This window comes from Diospyros lotus, chromosome 2 (genome assembly GCF_014633365.1).
Source record: "Diospyros lotus cultivar Yz01 chromosome 2, ASM1463336v1, whole genome shotgun sequence".
NCBI classification, from domain to species: domain Eukaryota; kingdom Viridiplantae; phylum Streptophyta; class Magnoliopsida; order Ericales; family Ebenaceae; genus Diospyros; species Diospyros lotus.
Window position 1 is genome coordinate 4,718,184 of NC_068339.1, and position 23,857 is coordinate 4,742,040.

At 34.1% G+C, this 23,857-nt stretch overlaps 2 protein-coding genes across 5 annotated transcripts in view; one reads left to right on the forward strand and one right to left on the reverse strand.

The window, feature by feature from the left end:
* Position 1: 1 nt before the first annotated feature.
* LOC127794193 (uncharacterized) overlaps positions 2-23,857 on the reverse strand; it is a 74,804-nt gene continuing 50,948 nt past the window's right edge. The window contains exons 1-4 of one of the 3 annotated variants that reach the window (XM_052325129.1): positions 3,054-3,394; positions 2,380-2,638; positions 1,753-1,947; positions 2-811 (exon numbers count right to left, since the gene is read on the reverse strand). In XM_052325129.1, coding sequence (XP_052181089.1) covers positions 416-811; positions 1,753-1,947; positions 2,380-2,638; positions 3,054-3,271 — 1,068 coding nt within the window. In that variant the 5' untranslated portion in view covers positions 3,272-3,394 and the 3' untranslated portion in view covers positions 2-415. Of the gene's footprint in view, positions 812-1,752; positions 1,948-2,379; positions 2,639-3,053; positions 3,395-23,857 lie in introns of those variants that run through there. The other 2 variants (XM_052325131.1, XM_052325130.1) reach the window with 2 other exon arrangements.
* The window catches only part of LOC127794194 (uncharacterized protein At4g14100-like), a 69,830-nt gene continuing 52,448 nt past the window's right edge, over positions 6,476-23,857 (forward strand). The window contains exons 1-2 of one of the 2 annotated variants that reach the window (XR_008021583.1): positions 6,476-7,127; positions 7,308-7,593. Coding sequence is in view for 1 of the 2 variants with exons in the window: in XM_052325132.1 (XP_052181092.1) it covers positions 6,644-7,127; positions 7,308-7,489 (666 nt within the window). In the remaining variant the exon portion in view is untranslated. Of the gene's footprint in view, positions 7,128-7,307; positions 7,634-23,857 lie in introns of those variants that run through there. The other variant, XM_052325132.1, reaches the window with a different exon arrangement.

Consider the following 23,857-nt stretch of genomic DNA (forward strand, 5'->3'; position numbering starts at 1 on the left):
ATGATGATAAAACTACCAAAAAATTATTAAGAAAAAAAAAAAAAAGTAATACAAAGGTCTTCTACAGCAAAGTTTGTAGCATGAAAAATGCATGAATCAATGAACAGAAATGCACCAAAGTGTTGCATTTTCGCCCATCGCCAAATGCTTGTAAACTCCTCAGTTCGTAGGTACAAAGATTCTGAAAAAGATTAGCACAAACCAAAGATGAGCAAGAGCAATTGATAACTTCCCTGCACATCACACCAGTGACAGTTGCTCACTTTCTTCCCAGAGTCTCCTTCAACAGACCAGTTAACAACACTTTCTTGGCACCGCTTCTCTTCATTTTTCTCAGCTGTTGAAGAATTTCTTCTTCCCGAACCAAAGCTGAAACTTGAAGTAAATCCTGATGCAAGGCACCGATCCTACTGCTCTAAAAATTTATCTCGCGTCTCTCAGCAAAGAACTTCCCAGTCACCTCCTGGTTTGGAAGCAGGGCAAGCCAAACACAAGTGTCAGCCCCTTCCTCTGGTGTAATATTCCCTGCCCAACCAGTCATGGCGGTCTTCACCCAGCCTGGGCAGTAGCAATTGATATATATCTTCTGGCCCTCGGGCCGGTCCCAAAGTACCTTGGCCATTAGCCTGGTATAAGCATTAACTGCAAGTTTAGACATTGAGTAGTCTGTATATGTCTGAGGCCATCCACCAGATGTCCAGCTGCCATCTTTTACTTGTTCCAAAAATGTAGTCACAGTCCTATCAATTAGTTCCTCAGACAGTGAGTCCACATCTTCCAGTTTCCGTCTTAAAGTGACATCTCCAATTCTCTGTCAAGAGTAAAAAACGTTCAGCAAATTAAATGAACAAAGACTCCTAAACATGGGCTTTGCTTCAATTCACACCTAATTAGATAAATTGTAATACTGTCTTGGAGAAATAAGGTTGGAGTAAGCCTATGTCTAACCAATTCATAGAGTGGACACCATTCCAACAAACTAACTGGTGCTGGAGAAAGAGAGAGAACATGAAAGTGAGAAAACAGTCGGAAAGGCTTTGTTTGAAATTTGGATTTCTGGCAGGAAAAGAAAATAAAGCATGGAAAATGATAGGGAAAGAAAAAAAATCATTTGAAAACTAAATTTGTCTATTATATTGATAGATTATAAAATGACATTTAAGGTTAGAATCATCTTTTGGTTTGATAAAGTATTCTTTTCTTTGTTATTTGTTGAGAAATCCTACATTCCCACTAGCATAGAGGAACTGCTATTTCTAACGGGTTGCACAATTCCCTTTTAGAGAAAATTAAAAAGACAAGAGAAAGAGAGACAGAAAAAGGAAAACTCTGAAGGAATGACACACGACTACTATCTTCTACAGCGGAAAAGGTAAAACAGAAATAGAATTTTGATACTCCAAGTCAATGGAATAGAATGTTTAATGTTCTGAAAGTAATGAACAACAATAAAAAGGTCTAATGCATTAAAAATTATTACCCTAGTTTGCACTTCATATTTATAACGCACAAAGAATGTTGACCTTAAGCTTCAGGGGCATTGGATACTTGATAAAATTTTGCAGGGAGGAGATGAAGTTTAAGTGCAGACCCGTTTGGTAAATGAGGCCTATCAGCATGCCTACTAAAAAGTTCCGGACCAGCAACATTTGTCATCCAAAACAAAAAGATCCTGCTTCCATCTACTTTCTCAAAGTTGGGGGACAAAAGAGCAGTAAGGATAGGAAAGGAAAAATTAAAGCATACACTTACATTTCGCCTGCCATTAAGTCTCCCTAACCGTGAGCTAACATTAATAATGCGAGCCCCTGAAGTGGAAGGCCTCATTAATGGGATCATAGCTTCAATCATGTTTTTGGTGCCATAGTAATTGGTTGTAATAACCTGTTCAGCAGACTCAAGATGACTGTCTGGTCCATAATTGAAGCTCACACCTGCATTGTTTACCTGTACAAGTTTGGACTGGTCCCTTATTAAAAGTATAACGATCACTTTCAATATGCACCTGGCTATAAGACAGAGCAAAATTCATCTGGCCACTAAAAAGAAATCAATATGCACCTGGCTAGTTCAGCAAAATGTATAAACCGTTTGTCATTCTACAAGAGCAGGTTTATTTGTAAACATACAATTTTCAATGTTCTCTAACTCCATTTTCACTATTATGCAGTGAGGTTTTCCAGCAAATTAATTTCTCTGAAAACCTTAATATCAAGTAATTCTAACCAAACCCAAGTTTGGCAAAGGTAAAGAACCTTGCCATTGTTTTCAACAGAAAGAAAAGGGAAGAAATCTGTGACTAAATTATATAACACTGCAGAGAGGTCTGTGAACAACAATAATAGACAAGGCCATTAAACTATGGGATTGACAATTTACCAGAATATCTATACCACCATAGTTATGTTGCAGCCACTCAGTGAATACTTTGATTGATGAAGGGTTCACAATATCCAGTTGATGGAAGAGAACATTCAAGCCTCCTTCTTGCAAGACCTTTGCTGCTTCTTCACCAACAGCAGCATCTCTTGATGTCAGAACAACCGTCACACCATGCGTTGCAAGTTGATGTACAATCTCAAACCCAATCCCTCTGTTTGCTCCAGTCACCACAGCAATAGTATCTTTCGACCACCACCTAAAAACTCCAGTCCATATAAAATGTTATCCTCAACACAATCATTTACTGGATAAAAGAAATCACCGGGGAATAAAATTGACATAAAGGAGAAGTGCTTAAACACCCAAGAGCAGGAATGTATTGTATCATCAACAGGCGGGCGTTGACATAAATTGAAGACAACAAAACCATAGAAGGCGTGACTACAGAACACTTGTCCGATTGGACAAACACCCAATCTGGCTCTGGAGATTTATTATTTCGAGGCATGAACGAAGTAATAATTACGAAATCAAAATACTCTTATCCTAGATTCTGCCAAAACGCACTAGATCGAAAATCTAGGGTTAGTTTCTCATCATCTTATCATGAGAAAGCAAAAAAGGAAAAAAGTTGAAGGGCGAATTTACAGTAAAATACTAAAAGAAAATACCTCTGGTGATCGGAATAAGGAATGGTGCGAAGGAGGGAAATCTGCTGGCGCCTCTTCTCTCTCCTCTCCTTTGCCCTCGCTCTCTTCTCCGCCTTGCGATCTCTGTGCTTCTCTTCTTCTCTCTCTTCCCCCTCGCTATCCGTTTCCAAATCTTTCTCCTTGTCGCCCGTCGATTCCCTGGAATGATGCTGATCTGCGACATCCGTTTCTCCCTCCATTTTCGTTACAGTTCTCAATTTTCTCCGAGCTGGAAAGAGGGAAATAGAGAGAGACAGAGAGAGAGATGAGAATATAAAGCAGAAATATCGCTCTTCGCGCAATTTGCCGCCAGACCCTGCTCGGTGCTCGCAAAATCAAATGGTAATCAGCCCAATGGGCTTGGTCAAACGCGGGAATTATCTTCTGTCCCCGTCTCGGGTGCAACCTCCATCACCTCATCACCAAATTATTTCCTGTCTTGAAGACACAACTAAGTAACAAAAAAGAAAAAGAAAATCAAATACAAAAATACTGCTTGAGGACATAAAATCTTTACAAACTTTTGTGTTTATATAAGTGTCATTGTTCTGTTCGTTAAAGAGTAAATAATAAGTATCCGAATAATCTATATAATAAAACAGCACTGTTTTTGAATTGTCTCAAATCTATAGACATTTTGATGGTTGAGATTAGTTTCAGATAGATTGATGGCTGGGATTAAAAATTTTCCCGCCCCAACAGCAACCATTAAAAATCTCACTCTCTCTCTCTCTCTTTCTCTCTCTCTCTCCTTCCCACCCACCCACCCATCCCCGTCTCCAGGCCCCCTCTCTGTTTCTCTCTCTCTCCCTCCCTCCCACCCACCCACCCACCCATCCCTCTTTTATACACACAGGCAGACTCCCTCTATCCATCTCTATATAAATACAGTACAGAGAGCAATGGAGCCTGAAGCATGCAGCGAGCTGGATGCGGCGGTAGGAGGCATGACCAATGGCGGTCGGATGCGGCGAACAGCGATGGCGGTCTGTGCGCGCAGGCAAAGGCGCGGGAGATGCCCCGCGGCGACGAACGGCTGATGGCGGCGGTGGGGTGTTGGTCGCGGAGGCCAAGCCAGCGGGCAGTGGCCGTGTGTTGCAGGAAGAAAAAATAAAAGGAAAGAAAAGAAATGCTGTGCTGAAAATACTTAATAGAAGGAACTTAGTTGATTATAATTTCCAGTTAATGTGCTCAAAATTCTGTTGGAAGCTTCAGAATTTGGTCAATATCTCAAAATCCTGGAATGAAAAGTTGGTTTGTGGTTTATGTATGTATATGTTGTAAATTTGGGTTTGGGTCTAATTGAATGGTTGATCCATGGAGGCTTCAGTATTCATTCATCCTTTGGGTTTAGGTTGCATTTTGTTGTAGGGAAATGAGCCCGCTGCATATCAATGCATTCTGAAGTCATTCCTCTCAAAGATGGAATTGAAATTTTTTTGGGTTTTTGATTTTTAAAAGCAATGTTGGTATTACAGCAAGCAAGCACACGTGATCACTCAATATGATAGTTAAAATTTATATAATTGATTATAATGGAAGAATTGAAGAGTTAAATTTTTTTATTTTAAAGACATAATTAAGTTATTAAGAGTAATTATATGTATTTTTATTTTTTTGCTCATTCATTATTTTTATATTTTAAATAAGTCTTCACTAAAGTATAAAAATGCATAAATTCATTTTATATAGAATTTGGGTGGTAGTAAATATTATATTGGATAAATGTATTATATATAAATTTTTTAGAATTTTATTTTCAAAATAAAGATAAATGATGTCTTTTCTTAGAATTCTATTTTTATTAAATTCAAAATAAAGATAAATATAGTTATAATAACTTTTTTTATATATATATATATATACTAGCGTATACTCTTGCCTAAAGATACGGTGTAAATAATATTAACGGTGGGGGAGGTGGCCATCAACGGCAGGCGAGGAGCGAGGGGCGTTGGCTACTACCCATGACGGCCGTTGGGTTCAGCGAACGTTGATGGGCGATGGGGGGTTGGTGGTGGCCATCAGCGACTGACGGGCGGGGGGAGGGGGCATTGGCTCGCCCATGGCGGACGCTGGGTTCGGGGAACCCCGAAAGTCATATAGGACGATTGTAAACAACTAAAAACAGTCTTATTTTTTTATTTATGTAAGACGATTTCTTATTTTAAAATGTCACTATATTTTATGAAATTTTCTGTAATTATCTATCCTCATATACTTTAAAAACTTCAAGCCCAAAACCAAGCAAATCATTTGCCTAGAATATGTTAGTGATAAAGCAAAGAAAATGAGTATGGCACTGAATTCAGTTATGATTTGCTGTTTAATAAAAAATTAAATTTATCATATAGGACGATTATAAATAATTAAAAACAGTCTTTTTATATAATAAAGATAAAATTAAATAAAAAAACCCTTATAATTTATCTAGGACGATTTCTTTATTTTTTGATTTCTTATTCCAAAATTATTAAAATTATTATTATAATTATCATCTATATAATAAAGCAGGAGAATATTTAAAAATATGTAAAGTAGCGCAGAGACACATTTTAATAGTTGAGATGAATTTTAAATATATATTAATGGTTGAAATTGGCTGAGATGAATGATGTTCCCACCCATCAACAGGTGCGACAGCGGTGGGGGAATGGAGGGTCGACAACGGGTGGGGGGTGGGCAGGTGTGATGGCAGTGAAAGGGGTGTGAGGGACGACGACAAGTGGGGGGCCTACGGGTGCAACGACCACTCATTCACTGCTTCTCTCTTCCCTTCTATCGCACCATTTCTCCCCACTCCCTCACTCATTGCCCCTCCTCTCTCTCTCACATACCCACTCACCCACGCCATCAGTAGGTGCGATAGCGTAAGGAGGGAAGAGAGGGTCGACGACGGGTGAGAGGCAATGCGGATGGGGGCGAGGCGTTGCGAGGGTTGACAGGGGCATGATGGCGGTCTGAGATGACTTGCAGGCCCCCAACCGGCCGCTGTCGGGGGCTCCAAAAGTTCCCGACGGTCGATGATGGCTGGCATGTATTGTTTAATATTTAATTTAATTTATTCAGTAGAGCACTTACTAATGTGTTTTATTATATAGATTTAGTAATTTTTTTTATTATAAAACATTAACAAGTATATAATAATTTTAATTTCTATTTTTTGTTCAATGTTTATAATTTTTTTTATAATATTAATAAATATTATTATATTTTAATCTTAATATTATTTACACCGTGCCTTTAGGCACGGGTATACACTAGTATATATATATTTGGCCCAAAATTAGGGCCCAGGTGGCCGAAATCAATCACCGCTCAATCTCAGTCGCCGTGTTATCGTCGTCTCTTGCGGTTGCAAAATGAAGAGAGTCTCCATTTAAGTACTACTGTTGGATGACCACCCCTTTGAAATCACATCACATGACATTACACCCTTCTGGGTGGCTGGGTATGTATGTACGTATGTATGGGATGATGAAATCTCCACCACAACTGTCATTTCATGCCCTTGTTCTTCAGGCTTCAGCACAACAAAGAGGAGGAATTCTCCGAACAGGAAGCTAAAAGCAATGGTCTCTGCAACAAAGGCCGTGTCCTTCTACCTCTTCCTTTTCCTCTTCCTCTTCCTCTGTTTCCCTTCAAAAGCATCATCCGAACCTACGGAGCCCGACCCGGTCCCCACCCCATGGCCACTGCAGTTCCACTCGGTGCTCTTCATGAACCGAAGCGGCACCCTGCAAATGGTGGATCTCTGGTACGACTGGCCCAACGGCCGCAACTTTAACATCATCCAGACCCAGCTGGGAAGCCTCCTCTACGACCTCGAGTGGACCAACGGCACCTCCTTCTTCTACACCTTGGATTCCGACCAGACTTGCAGAGTGGTGGACCTCGAGGTGGGGATTCTCCGGCCAAACTGGCTCGACGGCGCCACCTACCTCGGCCGCCGCTACATGGATGGCTTCCTCTGCAACGCGTGGCAGAAGCTCGATTTCATCTGGTACTATGAGGACGTCGCCACCAAACGGCCGGTCTTCTGGGTCTTCTATTCAGGTACTAAAAGAAGCCAATTGTAGCTGCTTAATCGTAAAATTACTCGCTCAATTTTGGTTCAAAGATCGAGGAAACTGGAGACGGCATGATTGAATTTTCTGAACAAATTTGTTGGTGGATTATTAGGGTTTAAATTTTCCTGTTCGCATCATTAAGTACTACTTGGGTTGATTTACACAGGATACAGCGCACACGTGATGACATTTGAAGTGGGGAAGGTGCTTGAGGATCCCAAATGGCAAGCGCCGGTGTACTGCTTCAACGAGGAAAAGAAGTCGGTGGTTGAATCCGCAAGCGATGGCGGTTGGGACGGAGGTTTAATGAGAATGGTAGTTTCCGGCGGGAATGTGGGTGTCAACTAGCCATAGCCGGTCTCGTATTTGGGTGGGTTCGTTTAGGTGTTTCATTGCCATAAACCTTACAATGTTGTGAGGTTGAGTTACTTAAAAACTTATTCTTGGTGCAGGTCTTTTAATTAATAAATTTGAAAAGTTTCTTTGCCTTCCTCTCGCTTGGCTTTGATAATCACAGATATGATGATGTAGTAGACTGTTATGGTAAAGAGTGGAATCCACTTCAAACTCAAGCTGCAAAGTGATGAGTTATTTGAAATCAACAGTGAAATTAATTTGGATTTTGGGACCTGATCAACTTCAAAGCTCTAGCTATCCAAAGAGTATCATCATTGCTCATTGCTCATTGCTCAGCGGACCCTGTTGTTTATTTATGCAACTATTATATATATGGACATACATAGACAAAAGTTAATGATGTGAGTCCTACTACCTTGATTACTATGTTAGCCATATTATAAAATTATATTAACTTGTGTCTTCTGGAGTTGCTTAATTTAGTGAACTCATAGACACTGTCATTGACTAATTACACCACTAAAATCATCACAATTTCCAAATTATTCCATGTTAAATGAGATACCAAATTAATATAACATTACCCCATATCTTAAAACTCTTACCAAACAAACAAATTGTAAAAATTTAGAAGTCTTTATCAATAAAACTTGATATTAAACTTGTTGGAAAATGCACTGATACAGGCCCGGCCCTGGACCAGGGCGGTCGGTGTGACCTCCCTGGGCCCATTATTCAGGGGCCCAAATTGTTTTTAATAAATATTATATTATTATTAATTAATTTAATATTTTTTTAAAGAAAAAATCCTCAACGCCCAGCAATGCTGGGCGGACTTCAAGTCCGCTTCCTTCAGCGGACTTGAAGCCTGGTTAGACTAAAAAAATATTTTTATATTATAAAAAAAATTATTTTTCTCTAGATATTCAATATATAGAGATTTTTTTTTTTAGATTGGATGAAAAAGAATTTATTTTGCTCAATGAAAAAGAACGTATTGAATTGTTATAAGTATTCATCTTGTTTATATATTGTAGCATTTTATTTTAAATTTTAATATATTAAAATTTGAATCGATTCAATTTATTTGACTTGAATGTAGAGGTGCCAATACGGGTTGGAGGGTCGTAATCGTGTCGTGTTGAGACACACGAATAATATGTATCAAAATAACCCAAACACGACTTGTTTAATAATCGTGTCAAATTTCTTAAAATCGAACACGACACGTTTATTAAACGTGTAACACGACCCAACTTGTTTAACCCGTTTAATTAAACGTGTCGTGTCGTATCACCTGTTAACCTGTTTAACCCGTTTAATTTAAATGGGTCATGCTGTGTCACCTGTTAAACGTGTTATTTGGTGTATAATTGTATTAACGTGTTTAGATCAACCCACTAACCTTTTTAATTAAACGTGTCATTTCGTATATAATCGTGTTAACATGTTCGAGTCAATCCGTTAACATGTTTAATTAAACGGGTCATTGCATGTATAAAGGGGTTAAACGGGTTGACCCCACCTAAGACACGAAAATAATCGTGTCATAAATAGGTTTACCCGTTTTTAACCTGAACCTGATTAACACTAACCCTAACCCACTTAACTCCGTGTCATGTCATGTCGTGTTCAAAATTGTCAACTCTACTTGAATGTTAAATTTTTAATTAATTTAAACATATTAAGTCTTGATTAAAAAATAAAAATAAATTTATCACTAAATTTAAATATATATACGAGAGCCTAAATTTTACTTTTGCCTCGGCCCTAGAAACTTGAGGACCGGCACTGCACTGATATATGCCAAAATTAAATTATGTCACCTTAACATTGAAACAGAATGAAAGACTAATATATCTAATATGATATAAGGATGTTATTTAATATCCATGTCCTAGCCGTCCTCATTTTAAGATGTAGTGTATATATATATATATATATATATATATTAATTAAATACATTTATGAAAAAGGGGCAATGCAAACTATTATTTTTAGGTGCAATAAGTATATTTAACTTGAGATAATGTGTATTATTACATATCATTTTTAATTTTCAAATCATTTTCATAATTAATTAAATGTTTCAAAACACAATATATTATCATCAACTAATAAAATTGTTTGAAGCTGAAAACAAAGCATAAGAAATGCAAATTAACCATCTTCAAAAAAAGGGTGAAATAATGATTTAATAATAAATAAAAAGTATTGTAACTTCAATTAATCTAAAAGAAAGCTGGGATTATACTTGTTGAATTGGTTGATCATGATTCGTCGGTCCGCATTGATAGATTAATCACGAATACGAAGGGAAAAAACAAACATCATCAATAACAAATAATACGTGATAGAATTTTTACGTGGTTCGACCAGAATAATGCTTAGTTCACGACTGCTCTTTGATCATTTCAACAGGGTGATAGTATGTATTTTTTTCTCTCTCATGTACAATGATTTTTGATCCCCTATTTATAGTGTGGGGTGTTTACAATTTCTTTTTGATGGTTTCCAATTATAGAAGGATAGTTATTACAGGGACAATATGTCCTTATCAGCCTCACAAAATCGGGAGAAAATGTTTCAAACCATCAAGGACCTAGTTTGCTATTGATAAGACATGTGGACAGCATCTCCGATTATCCTGTTTTTTTGGTTTATTTTGCCAGTTGATCAGGTTGGCTAGCGAGCTAGAGACATTGTTAGAAGCTCGCTGACTCTTGCGATTGGAGCTTGTGCTTTAGCAATTATGCGATCTCATTGAGATGTCTCCGGCCGTAAATCCATTGGACTTCTAGAGATTGGGCCAAATCATTGAATTATTTCCAATCCAAAGCAGTTTAGACAATAACCCAATACAGTCCATTGAATTCCCGTAACAATACTTATAAAAATACTAAATTTAATAAATAAATTCCCGTAATTCCATTCCCTTGTCACCCGGAATGTAATGTACTGTGGAGTGGAGTGGAGGGCAACTCGTTCGTTTTTAACGGGTTTTGTGAGCCAAAACAAAAGCGCTAATCCTTATCTGGCGAAAGCCCCTAAACCTTTCCCTTTAGCTCGTCCCCTTCGACGTGCGGAGAGGCAATTCGCTTGAAATCAGAATTGAATCCTAGCCTCTGTTAACCACCTCGCATTTCTTTCGTGTTTTCCCCACATGTCACTTGAATTTGAGCAAGTATGTGCCGAGGAAAATGTAGCGTCGGCGGAGGCGGTGTTGGGGGATGGATTCGGATTCCGGCTTGAATGCCGACCCCACTATTGATTCAGGCGAGATGGTTGCTTGATTTCTATATTGCTAATTGGTAGTTTTTAAGAGAGCAACCATCAAGAGACCTCTACAACTACAATTCACTTTGAGGTATTCTTCTCCACATATCCCTGTATTGGATGCAATTGTCTGATTCTCGCTTAGTCATGTTACTCTATTCAATATACATTTTCTATTGAGCGTGTTTGATGATTTTTTTTGGGGGGGGCAAAAACTAACCACGTCTCAAATAAAAAATTTACTTTTAATTATTTTTTTTTAAATTTTTTTTTATCTCTTTAAATAAACTAATTATACTCTATATCCATTTTTGTCGGTATAATTTCATTGGCCAGTTAAATTCAATTACGAGTGTAGTTTTAGTTTTGATTTTTCCACACAATTTTTAGTTTAGAAATATCTTAATATATTATACGCACAAACACAATCGAAATTAATATTTAAAGTGAATATAGAGTGTAATTAATTTATTTAAAAAGGTAAAAAAATTTTTTATAAAAAAATTAAAAATGATTGTGTCTATTTTCTTTTTTGGTTAAATATGAATTCCTTCTTTTTTTTTTTTTTTTTTTCCCCCAAGTAAGTGGTTGAATTTTACCTCAGTATACTAACACATAAGCCCTTGCCCTTCCGATCCAAATTCGACATTTGTAGTTTCAAGGGTAACATTATTGAATATGCTATATTCAGCTTAACAGTATGCGTATTTCATACTCCTAATCAGTGGCGGAGCCACATGCAGCCAAGGGTGGGCAGTTGCCCACCCTGGATTTAAAAAAAAATATTATATATAATAATTTAGTATTTTTTTAATTTTTTTTTCTAAATGTCTACCCTAAATTTTTTAAAAATTCTAAATTTTGGATATATTGATAGATGAAGATAAGGGTATCGGGTGATGACCTCTTATTGCCAAAAAGCACTGGCCACGATAGCTGGTGGCAATTCCTAGTCTATTTACGTGCATTGGGTTTGGTCAAAAATTTAAGATTAGATTTATGAAATTTGGCTGTTATATTTTATTATTTTTTATGTATGTTGATTGATGAGAATAAGGATGTCGAGTGATTGCCTCAGATCGTCGAAAACCATCGGTCATGGTGACTGGTGGCGACTACTAGTGCTTTTTTCAGTATTAGTCGAAAATTAAAAATAAGATATATGAAAATTTGACCCACTTTTCTTTTGTGTATGTTAACCTCCCTTGACCATTTCTTTAACTATGTTTTAATTAAAGGGATTAATTTTTTTATTTTTTGTTATAAATTTGTCAATTACATATTTGAAACTATAGTAGAAAACATATTTTCTATCATGAAATTTATCAAGATTCGACTATGTAATTGAATTGGAGATTAATGATTGAATGACAGTCTGTCATGAAGTTTATCAAGACTCGACTACGCAATTAGATTGGAGATTAATGATTGAACGACAACTTGGTTGTGTATATTAAAAAATAGATATTTAATAAAATTAATAATGATATTATTATGCAACGTTATTAAAATATGAAAATACGACGATTGTATAATTTATTAATATATCTATTTTAATACTATATTATATTAATTTTAATTTTTTTATATTATTTAATTTTAGATATAATTTAGAGTTTTAGAGTTTAATTTTTGCCTACCCTGCTTAAAATTTTTGGCTCCGCCACTGCTCCTAATTTGATCTATAAAATATTTAAACTAGAGAAATTTTATGTTTCTTGTGAAAATCACAAAATTAATATGTTTATTTGTTTATATTTCTCCTAAAGTTGATAGGCAATTTTAGCAAGTGTTAATCTTAGACTTAAATCAAAAACATAAAGGGATTATATGCCAATTTGTAAAGTACATGCGAATTATATGTTTTTCTCTTTGCTTTTAAGTTAGTGGTAGCTGGTTTTGTTCAAACATTTGTTCACCTTTCCTGTGAAAGAACTTGAAAGCCCTCTGCTTTGGTACTATATTGGCAATCCTGTTAAAGAACTTGAAAATCCTCCACTTTGGTGACATATATCTTACAGTTACAGCCATTAATATTTCCGCTAAATGAAATACAAGCTCATAAAGGTCAGATAACATCATGGGGCACGAACCAACATGCCATTAATTAAACTCAGCTATAATTGGCTGGATTCTTTTGGTAAATAAAGATTCTAAAGTCATCCCAATAACTTAAATTATCTAGGAGAGGTGGTCATGGAGATGGCCGTGGATAGAAATAGCTAGAGATCTACAATTCATTTAGCTGACTATACCTAGTTGGATTAAGGCTTATGATTCAGTGTGTAGCGCGTGTGTGACGAAAATACACTAAAATAAACCTTTAAAAGAACAAATTTCAATGGCCAAATCTTGACTTTTAAGAAAACGTAAAAACAAAACTGTTTTGCTAAGAAAACCTAAATAGGTTGCTGAAATTTGATTAAGAAAAACTTAATTACAAACTCTAGATTATATGTATATTTATAATATTTGGCTAATCCAAATCCATATAATATTTGTAAATAAAATTCAACTAGAATTCTAATAGAAATAAATCATAATCAAACATGAAATAGAATCCTAAATCAAGTAGAAACATGAAGTAGATTGTTATATCAAGTAGAATTTTAAAACATATGAAGTATTAAAATATTATTTTGTTACTACTATTCTAGCATGGTCGACTCGGCCTTGGCTTGGGTAGGGTCTTGATTAGTGTCCGCATCAGCTCATGTTGTCGTTCTAAGTGGATGAGGAGAATTTCCAAAATCCTTTAGAGAGGACTTTATTTCCATGCTGCTATTTTAGTACTTGGACTGCTTTTTTTGGGGGGGCACTCTTAGCAACCAATTTCAAGTAGTTTCTTTTGCCCATTTTGTAGACGAATCCTGCTTCTGTTTGAGTTACACTGGAAGTACAGGTTCCATGCCCGAAGAGCCATTGCCTGTTAGCAAGTTTGACAGCTTTCGAATCGGGCAGCTTAGTAACTCCACTGCTGAGAACAAAATAAAGAGAAAGTAGAGAAGCGGCGCAAGTGAGTCTGGTAGAAGAATTGTTGCCAAAGACACCCAAGGAAGTGAAGCAAAGTATGCCTTCCCACGGCAGACCACAATAGTGTAAGTTCGGCGGCAGCGAATTGAAGATAATTTAACTTCAGCATCACACAGGAAGCAATAGATAAGCAAACTAGCAACAGCAATGGTGATGGAACGGGGGTGGGTTTCAAATGGTGTTGTTTGCTTTGCTTGGTACTTGATTTGCAGAGCAGTGAGGAGCACTGGAACTATGAAGGCTAGGAGGGTGTAATAAGACGAACGGTGCGGAGGCTGTTCCTGCTCTCGTGAGTAGTTGTAAAAGCTCTCCATTCTTCTAAAATCAGCGTTAGTGTAACTGATCTGTATATAGAAATTCATGGATGTGCTGTGCTGAGGCATTGTTCTGATTTGTAGCAGTTACAAACCTACTTGAGGGAGATTAGGAAAAGCTAGTTTGAAACAAGAGAGAAGCGAACAAAATTTTGCACATACAGTTATGCCAAGGCATTGCCAGTTTCCCCCAATTTAAACTCCAGGTAGAATGCCACATGTCCCAGCAGCCAGACTATGAAATAAAATCAATACGTCATAAGCTATATTGCCATACTGGCCCACAAGACTCTTATCAACGATCCCTAAGTCAACATTAGTGTAAATTCTCCTCATCTCCCAATCTGGTTTTTTTCTTCTTTCACCTTTTGTCCTACGTCACAAGCTATATTGCCATACTGGCCCACAAGACCCTATCAACGAGCCCTAAGTCAACATTAGAGTAAATTCTCCTCATCTCCCACTCTGGTTTTTTTCTTCTTCACCTTTTGTCCAAATTTTCTAAGAGCACCGATATGACGCGGGCAAAATCAACATTAGAGTAAATTCTCCCCATCTCCCAATCTGGCACCTTTTGTCCAAATTTTCTAAGAGCACTGATATGACGCGGGCAACATCCCCTCCGCCACCCAATCCCCCCTCCCCCCTTCCAATTATCCCCACATACATATAAACACGTATGCATGCACATATGAAAATAATTTTATATTTTTTAAATATTATTATAAATTATTAGTTCTCCTCTGTTAAATTAAAAATTACAGTTATTTCAATAATTATAATTAATAATTTATTTATATTTTTAATCATAATAAAATTTATACTCATTTTATATATATTTTTAATTATGTTTGTCAAATATAAGTGTAATTGAATTGATCAAATTATTTAAAGAGACTGGTGTGATTTAATTAAGGGATTTAATACGAGGAATTTTTAACTCTATTATCGTTTGGGTTACGTCAATGTCAGGCAATATAAACGATTGGATGCAATCGAATTATTCAAATTGAATATATCGATTTTTTTTTAAAATCCAAACCAACTCGATGAAATAAATGCTCAAATCGAACAGATTAAAAAATTAAAAATAATTAAAATATTAAACCATTTTTGTTATCCACGTTAACGTAGTTTAGATAATAACAAACTTAAAATCCCCCTTCAATTCCTCCTTCCCCTGCTCCGAATTAAATTAATCCGTCTGAGTAATTTGATAGATTTAATTACACCAGACACAATTAAAAAGATATAAAATGAGTATAAATTTTATTATGATTAAAAAAATAAATAAATTATTAATTATAATTATTAAAATAACTGTAATTATAAGTGTAATTTTAATTGAAAGACCAGAACTAATAATTTATTTAAATAATAATTTATAACAACATTTAAAAAAATATAAAATTATTTTCATATCAGTGCTGAATTTTCTAAAACAAAAACAAGACACAAGAAAAAAACAAAACGGAAAATAAGAAATAAAAGACTCTTATCAACGAGCCCGACAAACTCGGCCAACAGTAGAGTAAATTACATTGTATACCCTTGAGGTTTTATGAGAATACAGGGAATACCCCTCACATTTATGAAATTTCACTTATGATCCCTAAAATAGTTTTATGAAATTTAATGAATAAGAACAATTATCATTTTGTCATTTAAATAAAAAATTTATCATATTGTCATTTAAAATGGATTCTAAAAGCTTTTGAGATGCATTTTTGTTGGCATAATTTCTTCACTTAAAGCCCACGTAAATCTCTGAGCTATCAATCTCCATTATTTCCCTAAATAATGTTTTTTGTCACCCAAAAAATATATTACACCAAAAACCTTCATAAAGCCCAATGAAATTCTTACATGAGAAATGATCTTACTTGAAAAATAAGTGTTAATTGGTACAATATACATATCCTAGATCTACATACTTATTATCTACATGAATAGTAATAATTGTGATTCAAAATTTAAATTTAACTATAATTAGGTTACATCTGTAATTATTTTTTTGTGGCTTATCTTTTGATTAGAATATGAATTTGTTTAAATCATTTTTTATAAATATCATCTTAGAGGTATTTTGTTCCTTTTTTTTTATTTTTGTCAATTTAAGTTTTTCATGTTAAATTTTATGTTCGATTGATGATTTAATTATAATTTATTTTCAATATAAAATCATAACACCAATAATGGTAATGGTTTGGGGGCTGTTTTCTCTCCAGTAAATTGTAGTTCGCCATGCTTCGAAAACGTAATCTCCGCGTTTTTATGGTTGATGATCCATGCAAATGAAAGTGTCTGGCAAGGGAGATATAAAAGCAAGTCATTACCAAGTCTCCCAGATTAGCCACTCATAATTAGAATGACGTGCCCACGCTAACACCACCCCCCATTTGATCTTGTCATTTTCTTCACCTAATATGCCGCAACATTTGATCTCGTCATCTTCTTGACCCCACCCCAATCTAACATATTTTCCTAAAAATATTCACAGAATGTGTTGTCCCTCCCTTCCCACTTTCCTAGCAATTAATTGGGAATCATAGGCCTCTGAATGGCTTGATATACAACCTTTCATATTGTTACGCTGGTGGCGTGGTGGCGTGGAGTAATTTTCGGCCAAAAATGAAACGTATCTCTCAATTTGGTCTTTGGACTTCATTTTAAACACGCGGCCTATCACATCCTATATCCTCTCCCTTTCTTTCTGTAGCATTTCTTAGCTTTTCTTCTCTCTCGGGTCCGCTTCCACCAGTAATTCATGCCATGAAAAATATTATTAGTATATTTTTATGTACATCTTGAATTACATAAAGATGTACTAATGATAAAAAGATCCCTTATAAGACACATAATATTTTGATCATAATATCTCCTTATATAACTTAAGATATACAAAATAATTATATATCTAACATGATTCTTTATGCCACTTCTCATGGCCTACCTTTACCTTTCATTGGTTCTCTTTTAGTTTTCACAGTTATTGTGTATGTCTTCCTGGTATGTCAAAACAAAAATTAAAAGAATATTTTTTTTATGTATGTATAAATAAATCTCATTCATATTTTTATTATATAACACATGACGTGTCACATAAACAACAATGCACACCTTTCAAATCAATTTTAGATATTGAATAAAAGTATACCTATTTGAGTCAATCCGAACATAATTGTCATAATTAAAATGATTAGATAAAATTATAAATTTACAAAAAAAAGATACTGGAGTTGTCACTGAAAGAAAGGAGACGGTCGATCGTGATGGCATTCGATTGCAATAGAGACAGCGACGGTGACTACTAGGCAACCAAAACTTAGCTAAAGAAGATGATGAAGAAATTGCAGATCTAACGATTGAGATTTACCAAAAGTTGCTTGTTTCATCCAACAGTTTTGATATTAATTTATTATGATTTTGAATTGAAAACAAATCATAATCAAATCTTCAACCATACAAATAAATACAAAATTTTATCATAGAATACTCAAATCGAGAAAAATTACGGACAAAAAAGAATAAAATATCACTATGATGATATTACAACTATATTGTGATATTACTACCATAATTTTAAACACATATTTATGGGCCTAATACTTATATGTAAATTTATATACAAGAAATTATATTCTAATTAGAAAATAAACTAATAAGATAAGTTTTTAATTGGAGATAAATTTCAATTATAGTTAAATTTAAATTTTTAATTACAGTGAAATTAAGATTTCAAATGTCAAATAAATTTAAATTTTGAATCATAATTCTTATCGTCATTGCTTGCCTCCCACCAACTAACGCACCACCACGTCCTCCTCCTCCTCCTCCTCCTCATCACTGAGGATGTGTCTTTTTTTCTGTCGTTTCTTGGGGTGGGATAATGCTCAAGTCAATGAGTCAATCATCTTAATTTCCGCTACATTAAAGGAAATCATTCTTAAAAAATAACAAAAAAGTTGTGAACAAATAAGGGTACACATTTGACTAATTTTGTCGATTAATCACATATTTAATATCTTAACAGAATTAAACCTTAAAGTCTAAACTGAAATGACTGAAAATTAAATAAAATGATCAAATTTTATTTAAAATTAATAAGCAATATAAATAATGTTTAGTATGAATTCATTTAACAGATGTTAAAAGGTGTGTGCAGTTATTATTATTGACATAAAATAATGTTTATTTTAGTGATAATTTCATAATTAAAGCTTAGAGTTTAGTGATATTTTAAATTTGGGTTATATATTTAGGTCTATTTGGTTAAAGATCGAGTTTTAACCTTTGAAATCGAAAAGAAGTCTAAATTTTTGAACATTTAAAACAGAATAAAACAACTAAAATTTGTTGATTTAGTTCTTACCTAAATAATGTTCAGTCTTGCATACTAGACATTCAAATCAACCCTTGTGGCCTTAATTAGTTTTGTCCAAATCAACGTCGCGCGGGGGGGGGGGGGGGGGGGGGGGGGGCTTAATAAATTTTGAGCCCAAAAAGATGCTGCATTTTATAAAATCAGCAAATTGGTTTGATAGCTTATATGTGGTCAGTATAATTTATTTAATTATACATTTATTAAAAAATAAAGAGTTTAAATATTGTCAAACTTAAATGTTATTCGACAACATTTTAGAAAAGGTTTTCCCAATTTTTTTTTCAAAACTTTGTCGAAAATTTATTTAGTTGATCAAATATTTTATAATTTTGTCCTTTAACAACTATCATATTTTTAGCTCCATCCATCTCCTTCTCCTTCCATCTTCTTCTCTCTCCATGCTTCTGAAAACTTTCTATATCCTTCCTCCTTCTCCTCATTGTTGTCTCCATCTCTTCCATAGCGATAGTCACCTCTAGCCCCATCTCTATCACCATTGCCTCTATCGCCGACTCCATCTTTGTCCATCGTTGTTGCCGCCTCATCACCATCGTCGACTCCATCTCCATTGCAGTCACCGCCTCTATTGTCATCTCCTCCATCCCTTGCCCTTCTCTTTGTATATATATTTTAATCTTTCAATATATATATTTAATATTTTTATGAATTAAATTTAAATACAAAACATTCTATTAATATATTTTTTAATAATTGTATATAATTTATCAATATTTAATGATAAAAAATTTATTATTTGGACATCAATTTATAATTTATTTTATTAAAAAAATATTTTTATTAATTTTATTTATATTATTCAATAACATATACATTTTAATCTTTTTGTTAAGTTATGATAACTTATTAACTTTTTTAAATCAAATACATAACTATATAAATAATACTTTAAAACACATTTATTCACATTATCAACTTAAACACTAGACAATTTTAAAACTTTACATAATTTTTAAATAAAAAAAGCTTAAAAGCCATCTTATAAAACTGTAAGCAAAACACCCTCAAAGATTTGTCCATTACTTCTTAAACAATTATGTCTCTTATTTGTGTCTTTTCGTGTAACCCCTTTTGGGATATAGGAGAGCATCAAAGGGGTTATTTTAAGAATAGGGCAATTACTCCAAAACAGTGTTATTAGAATTGTATGAATTCACAATTTGAATTGTATGAGTCGACTCAATTTATATAAGAAAGGAGTAGACTCTATATGGTGAATCACATTATTATTAGAATTATATGATTCATGATTCGATTCTTACAAGTCGAGTTGATTCATGTAGGAAATGAGTCTGACTCTATATGATGAATCAAAATTGTAGAAGAATTGATATAGAATTGCATAAATCTCACAAATCAAAAGAATCACAAGTAAAAAAATTAAGACTCACATGTAGTGCTATGGGATATGAAAAAAATTGGAACATATTTGAACATGTCCATTCTAAGAAGTAAAATCATTTAAAGCAACAAAGATTAAAGGTCTTGTCCTTGTGAAGAATAACATTCAACTTGAATTGAGGCAAGTCAAGAGGGAGAATAGATGTAAAAGTTATGATTCTATTTGTTTGAGTGATATGGAGTTTAATGATGAATGGATTACTGAACAAGAAAACCCTTCTTTATCTTAGGGTAATTCATGAATGGATACTAATGAATGCTTTAGGATGATGAAGATATTCAAACAAGTAATAATAGAATAGGTATATATCTATATTTTATAATTTTCTACTTTCTAAAACTAAGTTAATGTGTTTGTGTAATTTTGAGTTGGATTCTAATATGTTATATAATAATATAGGGTCAATGAACTTGAAGCTAGATAAAAAAAAAAGTTATTGAAGATAAACTAGAAGAAGAATTGAATTTAGAAATAATTTATGATGAGGAAGATGGAGAGAATGGAAAGAAAGTGGATTTGGCTATGTTTAAAGACAAAGTAGATGAAAATGATGAAGATGATTGATAACTACTGAAGATTATAGACAAAGGAGTTTATTAGTAGCCTAATAGTTATAGTTTTTATTTTTTTTTTCTATCTTTTTATTTTGAAAGTGATTTAATTTGGTGTAATTTGAATTTAAAAGCAACAAAAATATTCTTTTGGTATAATTTTAAAGTTAAAAAATATATTTAAAAAATTAATCATGGTGGGCACCTTTCTTGTTTTGTAGACATGTTTCTTTTTCATTGGCCACATGATCCATTATATTTTTTTAATATATTTTATTTATTTTTAGAGATATATATTATTTATAGTTAAAATTAAAAATATATATCAAATTTTACTATTTAATTTGATTCTCAATTCATAATTTATAAAATAAAATTTTCAATTCTCTTCTATAATCTCAATTCAAGAACTATGCTCTAAAGGGAGCACTAACCTCGTTTAACAATAATAATTGATACAGAACTTTTAGCTTTCATCAATTAAAAGGTATGAAAGTGCAAAGTCAAATACTGCGGTAATCAATTGAGTTTTTCCTTCACATAGTCTCGACCGTTTGATAGAATTGTGGTTATATTGGGATAAATTTTTTAATAATAAAATAAATATTTAAAATTTAAAATTTAAAATTATTTTAAATTTATTTATAAATGAATTTTAACAATATGATAGGATAAGTGATTGAAATTTAAATTTCTAAAGAGATATGTCTATCTATCTTTGTGTGGTATCTACAAATAGGTATAGAACCTAATCAAAGATATATAACAATTAGAATTAATTTTTGGTCGCTTATATACTGTCTTTAGCATCACTATTTGAGTCTTGGACATATAAAAGATGGACGGAGAAGAAAACTTTTACATATTGTTTACAGAGGTTGTTAGACAAATTAGTTTTGATCATATTGTTTCTAATTTTATTAAAAGTTCTATACTGTTGAACACATGGCATCCTACAAAGGTGTTCAAATTGGGGGGAATTGGCAATGACTTGGCATAGCTCTGGGTGTGAAATTTTGTTCACTTCTCTCTTGTTTCAAACTAGCTTTTTCTAATCTCCCTCAAATAGGTTTGTAACTGTTACAAATCAAAACAATGCCTCAGCAGCACAGCACATCGATGAATTTCCATACACAGATCAACTGCACTAACGCTGATTTTAGAAGCATGGAGAGCTTTTACAGCTACTCACGAGAGCAGGAGCAGCCTCCACACCGTTCGTCTTATCACACCCTCCTAGCCTTCATAGTTCCAGTGCTCCTCACTGCTCTGCAAATCAAGTACCAAGCAAATCAAACAACACCATTTGAAACCCACCCCCGTTCCATCAACATTGCTGCTACTAGTTTGCTTATCTATTGCTTCATGTGTGATGCTGAAGTTAAATTATCTTCAATTCGCTGCCACCGAACTTAATTACACCCCCGTTCCATGACCATTGCTGCTACTAGTTTGCTTATCTACGGCTTCCTGTGTGTTGCTGAAGTTAAATTATCTTCAATTCGCTGCCACCGAACTTACACTATTGTGGTCTGCCGTGGGGAGGCATACTTTGCTTCACTTCCTTGGGTGTCTTTGGCAACAATTCTTCTACCAGACTCACTTGCGCCGCTTCTCTACTTTCTCTTTATTTTGTTCTCAGCAGTGGAGTTACTAAGCAGCCCGTTTCGAAAGCTGTCAAACTTGGCTAAAAGGCCATGCCTTTTCGGGCATGGAAGCTGTACTTCCTGTGTAACTCAAACAGAAGCAGGATTCGTCTAATTCGTTACGCATATTCGTGTAATTTTTATTTTTTATGCGTATGTATATGTATTCAAGTAATTTTACGTGAATGTATATGTATTATGTAATTTTTATTACTCCCTCGTTTGTATGTATAGGTATAATTTTTTTCTCACGGGAATATATCCATATATAATGACTCTGATTGGGAAAAATATTGAGTTTTTCTGTAAAAAAAAATAAAATTGACTCTGGAGTTGATGGGCAGTTTGATTTCATGCATTTTGGTGTCGATTTCATCGGAAACGGAGGTTCAGAGGCAGAGATATCCTCGGGTCAAGCTGGTAGCAGTCCGGGTCAGGTTCGATCCGACTAGAGGTTAGGGATAACTGAAACAATGTTGTTCCACAGCCACAGACTATGAAATAAAATTAATTGAGGTACTGAATACCCACGACCCATGCGCTGAGAATGGTGAAGAGAAAAAGAGATGGCGGGTGATCCTTCACTTTATTGTCATTCATTCTTGGGATTATTGTATTTGAGAGATTTTCCATCGTTCATGTTTTCGATATTGACAGAGAAAATAAATTATAAATAAAAATTTTACCTCATTGTGTAAGATAAAGAGTCAATCCCATATTCTACTAGAGTAAATTTCACTTTTATTATGAGACAACCACTTGTCATTCGTTCTGATACATGAGATAAGTGAAAGATATGTAAAATTATATATTATTTATTTATTATTATTATATGAGGTTAGTGCTCCCTCCCTTGGGAGTAATTTTCCAATTCTTAAATCACTCCATGTATTTTCTCCTCATCTCCCAATTCTATCAATTCTCATAGGTTTTCTCCTCATCTCTCAATCTGGTCACTTTCTTCTTTCACCTTTTTGTCTTAATTTTCTAAAATAAAAAACAAAAACTAAACACAAGAAAAAAAAAAAAAAAACTGAAAGCAATAAACAAAAGACTATCAACGAGCCCCATAAAATTGGCCTTAAGTCAACATTAGAGTAAATTACATTGTATACCCTTGAGGTTTTATGAAAATACAGGGAGTACCCCCTCACATTTTTGAAATCTCACTGATGAAATTTTACTGAGTACCTCCGGCGGTAGGCAACATAGTATTGCTGTAGTTTTATGAAATTTAATGAATAAGTACAATGATCAGTTTGTCATTAAAATAAAAAAATTATCATCTTGTCATTTACATAAAAAATTGTAGATGTTCTAAGTTAAATTAATTAACTAGATTAAGGGCCTAGATCAATTCCAACTTCGGATGTCAAATTAGTTTTACGAAAATATGGAGGTACCCCACATTTTTTAAAATTTTGAAGGGTCAGTTACAAAAACTAGAAAAATGGATTCTAAAAGCTTTTGAGATGCATTTTTGTTGGTATAATCTCTTCGCTTAAAGCCCACATATATCTCTGAGCTATCAACCTCCATTATTTCCCTAAACATTGTTTTTGTCACCCAAGAAATGTATTGCACCAAAAACCTTCAAAAAACCCAATAAAATTCTTATATGAGAAATGATTTTGCTTGAAAATTAAGTGTAAATTGGTACAATATAGATATCTCATATATGCACACTTATTAACTACTCAAAGTGTTATATGTGTCCCGTGATTCAAATTTAATT